The sequence below is a fragment of the Podarcis tiliguerta genome (assembly GCF_965153285.1).
Source record: "Podarcis tiliguerta genome assembly, chromosome: 1".
Lineage (NCBI taxonomy): Eukaryota > Metazoa > Chordata > Lepidosauria > Squamata > Lacertidae > Podarcis > Podarcis tiliguerta.
Window position 1 is genome coordinate 22,768,564 of NC_139534.1, and position 7,545 is coordinate 22,776,108.

The 7,545-nt window shown below is 48.6% G+C and overlaps 1 protein-coding gene across 1 annotated transcript; it reads left to right on the forward strand.

Annotated features, from left to right (window-relative positions):
* The first annotated feature begins 5,109 nt into the window (after positions 1-5,109).
* On the forward strand, positions 5,110-6,782 carry HOXD12 (homeobox D12). The gene is made up of 2 exons (XM_083431510.1): positions 5,110-5,740; positions 6,250-6,782. Exons 1-2 carry the CDS (start codon positions 5,125-5,127, stop codon positions 6,486-6,488), a joined length of 855 nt encoding a protein of 284 aa, XP_083287636.1. The 5' UTR covers positions 5,110-5,124; the 3' UTR covers positions 6,489-6,782.
* The last annotated feature ends 763 nt before the right edge of the window (positions 6,783-7,545 follow it).

Below are 7,545 nucleotides of genomic sequence, written 5' to 3' on the forward strand. Positions count from 1 at the left end.
TCAGTTTACACGTTGAGTCAGTTTACACACTGTTTCTAGTCCCAGAGCTGGATTTATGCGCAAGTTAAGTAACCTACAGTTTAGGACCTCAGATTATGAGGAGGCTGCAAGCTCTGTCGCTCTGTCCCAGCGACAGAGTAAGGGTGCTTGTTTTGCACGTGGTGCAATTGATCACTGCATAAATAAATGTCCTGTGAATAAAAGCAAACTTGTCTTCTGCAAATCTGAGTTGCATCTAGACTTCCAACACAAATAGACTTGCTGCAAGGTATATACATTAATTTGGTTTGATACTTATCTTTTAGCTGCATCCTCACTGCTGTACCGGTATATATAAGGTTTTATTATTTCTATTTTCATTGTCCTTTCAGCTAGAATAATCCACATTTTGAGGGTAATGCTATGGGAGCTTTTAATAGTGACATCATTTCACCGCATCTTAACACCCAGCCCTTTCTGTTTCCCTTCTGATAGAGTGGCTCTATCTATCTAATAAACACACGTCTCTCCTGGGACTGAACCATGACTACCTCTGAATACGTTCCACATTGCACTGTGAGTGTACGGTAATAGTCTCTCTTGCTTCGCGATTTCTCGAGAGTGTAATTAACTTGTTTTAATTACGAGTTCATCAGTATTTTCTCATCGGCATTTCCAGTCTAGAGGCCACCGACACGACGCACCCAAAGTCAAACATCCTAATTGATTTCAATGGGAAAGGCTTAGTGGTGACAGCCTTGCGCACACTTATTCGGGAGTGGCAATGTGACTTCAGCCCTGCTAAGGACTTTCTCGGCTCTCCCATTTTATCACTCAGTCCATTGGCTAATTTCCATGCCGTTCTATAGCCCACCGTCCTTCCGCCATGAGCCCAAACTGGAAGACGTGAGGTTGCCAGGAGGTCTCCCAGCAAACTGAGTGCCTCTCGCGTGCCTTCCTACCATCGCCCTAGGATTCCCACGAATAACTCCCGCGGTTACTCATGGGAATCAAAGGAAGCAAAATTTGGTCAGTTCGGTACCAAAATATAACACACATAGACATGCAGTTTATATAGAATAATTAAGGCTGCACCCCTTTGCGCCCCTACTATGGAACTCAATGGGTATAACTTCTCAGTAGACCTGCGAGGAACTGCGCCGTTCCATCGATTTGGCCTCCTTCGTTTTGAGCAAGGATAGAGGATGGGATAGGACGTTGATAGAGTATGTAAGGCAGGGGGTGCGTGCGCCTTTTTGTACCTGTGTATTTAAGGCATTGGTGGAAATTTCCCATTTCTGTACGCGTAACGAGGGGAGGAAGAATTGCTGTCCATTAAGGCTGTAACCCTACACACTTCTTGAAAGCCGTGAGGGCTTGCTACTGAGAAAACACGCATAGGCTTGCACTATCAATTCCTGAAGTTTCATAGCTAAGTAACACGGACCATTTGCTATTGTGGCAATATCTTCGACGGGTTTCAGGGACTCATCATGTCTTGGACAGCGAGCCCTCTCCGCTCCAGGCTTCTCAGACGTGAGGGCGGCAGAAGCGCAAGGCAGTAATGGCTTTGGCGTAAGTTCGGATGGAATAAAGTGGGATTTAGTCACGGATAAGAGATGAGTGGCAGCGTTTTGGAGAATATCTTAGTGGGCACAATAGTCAACTTAACCTACAAGTAGGAATGAACATATGAGCAGCAGATAACACTAAATAAAGGAAGATTTGAGACGAAAATGGGTGGAATAATACAATATGCAGCCGACAAAGGTTTACCTAGAATGCCACGGAGACATAGACTGGGAAGTCCGAGGATAAGGGATAAATGATGGATATTGTATAATGTATATACACGTTGCAATAACGCATAAACAATTTTTATTAAAAAAAAAACCACGAATAAAGTGGGATTTATTTTCAAGAACATACTGAAAGAGCCGGTCTGCATAGCCATAGTTTTAAATGTGCCGTCATTTGTGTACATTTTATGAAAAAGGAGAGCATTATATTATATGTTATATCTGCTCTGCCGTTTAAAATAAATTTATGTGATTGATTACACCCCCTCTTTGCACTAGAGGGTTATCTGTTGCTCTATCTACCTAGCATTAGAGATAGAGGAACTAAAATACACACACACACAGAGAGAGAGAGACAAACAAACGCACATTTTCTTAAGTAGCAGAACAATAACAAGTTGTCTTTTAGAGTAATTTTTTTGCCAGAAACTTCTGAGCTCTGTTCCCCGTTGGATGAGACCTGCTGGAGAAAGCCAAAACCCCCAAGTTAATAAGAGAAACTCAATTGGTAGACATAAGTCAAACAATAAAAATTAAATGTGAGTGGTGAGCAATATCCTCCGGCGGTGCCTGTGTGGTCTTGGTGTGGTCTGCAGCATCATGTGGGGAATAATGATTTAAAGATTTATTTCAAAGCCGAGGGATTTTGTTTTGTTTTGCTGCTCTCTGGCGGGGGTGCTCTTAGGCTGGGGGTGCCTCGCCATCAAAGCAGAGAGGAAAGAGCCGCGCCTGTGATCTCCAAGGGAAAATCCAAGAGAACTTGGACCAATAAGATAATACAACATAAGGAATTAAATCTTCCAGGGTTTTTTTTAAATAAAAAATTAAAACAACCAGACAAGCAAGTGAACAACAACAGGACGAAGAGGAACCAATGCTCTCTCTTACGTTCCAAAAGATTGGATAGAAGCTGAATGCGCTAAAAGTTGGAAATGCAGAATATCGCAGGCTGAGATCCTTACGCAGTTCAGAAATGCATCTTGGAGGCCGAATTGCTGTCTGTAACCGGTCTTACACTATTTTGATGCCTGTTTTGGTGCCTGAGGCGAAAAGTTCGAATTGTCCCAGATTTGAATTATTTCCCCCAAGTGTTCAGTCAGCCTCTAGATAGGGCTCTCCTGGACTCCAGATCCCTCGGTCAGGAAGGAACCATCATTCGCAGGCCACCGGCCACAGCCACGAAGCTGGAGAGCGTCTGCGTCCTCGACGGCTCGGTCTATTCCAGCAGCGCAGAATCAGGGCCTCCGCCGACAGGAGACAAAGCCAGCAGCCCGGTATTCCTTGCGAATCTATTTCTGGCACTTCTTAAGGGTAACCCTTGCATTCCGTTTTTAAACGCGCCACGTTTAAATGAGACCGGTCTGGTGACAAATGGCTGCTGCGGACGATTTTTTAAAAAAGCGCCTCCCAAAACAGCGTCGGGTCTCCGTTATAGAGCCGGTCGCAAAGTTTTCTTAAGTAAAAATATACCTGCCTCAAATGGCTAATAGGTAAGGCACTCTCTGAGTGTCCTTCCTTTCTGGTCCATTGACGGCACGGTCCAAATAGCCAACAAAGCGGATCTGCTTCGGGGTAGGTGAGGTGGAGATTCAGCCTCAAACGCGGAAGTCCCCCAGTCATTTGTTGTTGTTGCTCCTGCCTCCCAAAGGAAGAGAGGTTGGAAGGCCCTTTCTAACCAAGGTGCCTGTGTGTGTGTGTGTGTGTGTGTGTGTGTGTGTGTGTGTGTGTAATTGCCATGCAAATTAGCACTGTCCATTAGGCGGTCATTACTTAAAAGGCTCGCCATAGCCACTATTACGCATATCCGCGCCCTCTGCTCTGGCGAACCGTTAGCAGGTTCCTCCTTTTCCTTCCTGCGAAGCGTTGATTTCGAAGCAAGCAGGCCTCGATCTTCGCGGAAGACCTTCCTTAGCAGGCTCGCTCCTTTGCGGGGAGTTACTTTATCGGTAAGCCAAAGTCAGTCCCAAGGAAATCGATGAGAGAAACTTCCAGAGACACCTTACCACGCAGAAGGTTTGGAAGCCAGTTAGGTAAGGTTCCACGAGAGCACAGGAAAAATTGAGCTCCATTCAATAATTTTTTTCCAGGAATTGTGATTTTTTAAAAAAATGTATATCCCTTTTATACATTATATACATTATATAATTTATACATTATATCATATATATGCAGTTTATTGTAAAGAATGGCGTATGAGAAGGAGCAAGAACTCGCTTTTAATGGAAATCCTGGTAGAAAGACTCCAAAAGTTGTAATTTTAAAATAGGGGGAACTTATACTGACAAGCAATCTCCACTAGGTATGAAGGGATAAGTTTCATTAAAATAAACAGATCTCTCCCCCCCTAATGTGTTCATTCGATTTCACAGATAAATAGGACACTTCTCCGTGCATTCAGTATACAGGTAGAACGTATTAATATTGCACATAATATATCATTAATGGGAACTGTTAATTCAGAATTCAGAACTGCCGAAATTGCATTGTGCCTGTGACCCAACGCATGCTTACCTAGGAGCAAACCTCAGTAAGCCTTACTTCTGAGTAAAGATTGCACCGCACATTTATGTTTACAGAAATACCTTAGAGTCATGCGGTGTGTCAAGTTCAAATCCTCATGTGAGGGACTGCGGCTCATTCCATTTCCTGCTATCTCACAATAGACAGGAGGCAAAATATGTGCGGGATATGCTGTTTAAAATAACAAAACAGATTCCTTGCCGAAGCAGCACGTCCTCACCTTTGTATATAGATTGAGGTACTGTACTTAGACAAAGTTCATCAAGGCAAGGTTTGTATATTACTTATGCAAAGAACAAATATATAAGTGTGTGCGTGTGTGTAATATTACACACACACACACACACACACACACACACGGTCTTAATTAACTCTTGGAAGAATAAATGATGGTGAGGGAAGCCATGATGGAGGTTAAAACGCAGAACCCGACCAATTTGCGCCTGCCGGGGAGGGAGCAGAAAACGGCGGGTTCCTGCAGGTTGAAGCCCTAAAACGGGGGAGGGGGGGTCTTCTAAAACTTTGCCACCAGGGCAGTCCCCGTCCACTTGCCCTCGGGCGTCCCATGACTGGAGTCTACCATCTCTTCCCCCCTCCGCTCCCGCCCTCTTCCTCCTCCTCTTCCTCCTCCTCCTCCTCCTCCGCTGCACTGGGGGTCCATCTCCTTCTTTCGAGAAGTTCTCCTGCAACTTTTCGCGAAGGAGGCTCGTCTGCTAGAGGCGCTGGAAATGCCCGGCTTGGGAGCACCCCCGAGCGAAGAAGGAGTCTTCTCCCGACAGTTGCCCTGAATGAAGACGGAGGAAGCGCACGTCCTTCGCGTTGGAAAATGTGCGATCGGAGCCTCTGCCGACCGGGCTACGTGGGCTCCCTCCTGAACTTGCCCTCTGCCGCCGACTCCTTTTACTTCCCCAACCTGCGAGCTAATGGAAGCCACCAGCTGGCCGCCTCGTTGCCTGCGCTCTCCTACCCGAGGAGCCCCATCGCGTGGACTTGCGCCAGCTCCTGCCCAGCTCAGCCGTCCAGCCACGTACTCAGCGGCTCGACGCAGCCTCCGTCTTACCTCGCCGCAGCCACTGGCTCCCTCACCGGCGTCAGCCTCAACCCCAGCGGAAGCAAAGCCGCCTTGGACGGCTACCACCCCAAGTACTCCGCCCACGAAGCCGCTCCCAAGCAGGACGAGAGAGGCAAGCAGAGCCGGGAAGCTTTGACCGACGACTCGAGTTGCGGGAGAATGGTGAGGATGGCGGCGGCGGCGGCGGCGACTCAGGCCAAAGGGCTCAGGTATGAGCCGAGAAGCCTGCCCAGCGCATCAGCGTCTCTTTTGAACGCGGATTCTTCCGCCTCGGGCTTTATTAAGGAGGACCTCAAGCACGCCATCAACTTGAACCTGACACTCCCGCCCGCAGCAACCCAGCCAAACCTCAGACCTCCTCTGCAGGACGGTATGTGCCTTCTCGCTGCTAGAGGAGAGAATCTCCACCCCACCCAACCCAAACCCTCCCCAGCCAATAAAACCCCAGTCCCTGAGCCTTCACAAATGTTGCACCCAAACTCCGGTACACTCGGTGAGATTACTCCCACGGTATATAGCTGTTAGGCCTATCTGCCTCACCGATTTCATTTCCATGAAAATCTGGGTAGGGTCGCAGCCGCCAACACCCTCGGCCTGCTCCTGCGTCGGGAGTAAGTCCCTCTGGGTTCAGTGACGCTCGCTCCGGATGGGACTTCCATCCCACCCCAAAGCGCATAATCCTACAGGCTTAAATCCTAGAGGATTAAAAACTGGCTTTCTTGAAATAGGCTTCCCCACCTCCTTGCCATAGGCGCGGCTTCCTCCGCGCTTGCGTGAGACCACCCAGAGCAACCGGGTCCCAGCTCGGTCAGAACAAGCGCGCCAAGCAAGAACGAACCAAACACAAACCCCTTCTCGATGTGTCTTGTTCCTTTGCAGGTTTGCCCTGGTGCCCCACGCCAGGGAGGTCGAGGAAGAAACGGAAGCCTTACACGAAGCAACAGATCACCGAGCTGGAGAGCGAGTTCCTCCTCAGCGAGTTCATCAACCGGCAAAAGCGGAAAGAGCTGTCCAACAGACTCAATCTGAGCGACCAGCAAGTGAAGATTTGGTTCCAGAACCGGCGGATGAAGAAGAAGCGCGTGGTGATGCGCGAGCAGGCGCTCTCGCTCTACTAGAGACGCCGCCCAGGGAGGGGGGCGTCTCGGGGCTGGCTCTCTTCCTCCCTGTTAATCATGAACTTGCCTCGGGAGCGGCTGTCTCCCGGCTCAGCAGAGGGACAACAAAGCGACGCGAAACGAAGCGAAGCGAAACCACTTCGGATTCCAGGCGAAAACGCAGGCAAAATCTGGAGGGGAGTGTTGACAAGGGGTCTAGCCCAAGCAGTCAGATTCGCTCCCCCCCCCCTCCCATCAACCTGCTTGGCTTTGTAAATCGGCAAAAGCCTCACTTCTTGGCTGAAGGGGAAAGGAAGTACAGTGGTACCTCGGGTTACATTCAGGTTACAGACTCCAGAAATAGTACCTCGGGTTAAGAACTTTGCCTCAGGATGAGAACAGAAATCGCGCGGTGGCAGCGGGAGGCCCCATTAGCTAAAGTGGTGCTTCAGGTTAAAAACAGTTTCAGGTTAAGAACCTCCGGAACGTTTCAAGTACGTAACCCGAGGTACCACTGTAACTATAATAAAGGAAATGTGTGGGGTCAGCTCTCCCCACCCCACCCCCTCGTCTGTTTCTTTCTTTTGTTATGTTCTTTAACATTCATTCCACCCTCACCAAGACTTCACTTTGGGGGAAGAAACGTGTCGAGCGCCCGCCCGCCCGCCGCCTGGATCTGCGTGAAAGCAAAGGGAGAATACTGTGTGTGACTCTGGCTGAATGGGAAAGGCCCTAAAATTGTTGCATTGGCAGGTAATCCGTGTATGGCTCCAGCTACTTTGCAGTAGGATGCGGAGTGTGCGTGGGGGTGGGGGGTTGTTTTACCAAAACCACAAAACAAGGAAGCGTTGGGACATATTTTTTAAAGTGGTTCACAATAAAATGTATATATTTTTTGAAATAGCTACACACAGACACGCACACATCTGCGCACATATGTATTTATTGCGACAAAGGCACGTGACCTCGCAGTCAAGGCTTGGCTGTCATCTTCCTCCCGTACTTCGCAAGGCATTGGCCTCGTCGCCTGAGCCCCCTCCGTGGTCTCTGGATTGCTCGAACAACCCCTCCCCCCACT

Bases quoted from the DNA above. Each gene is read 5' to 3' on its own strand.
- HOXD12 (XM_083431510.1), top strand. From the start codon at position 5,125: ATGTGCGATCGGAGCCTCTGCCGACCGGGCTACGTGGGCTCCCTCCTG. The intron at 5,741-6,249 runs GTATGTGCCTTC...GTTCCTTTGCAG, and splicing joins CAGACCTCCTCTGCAGGACG to GTTTGCCCTGGTGCCCCACG.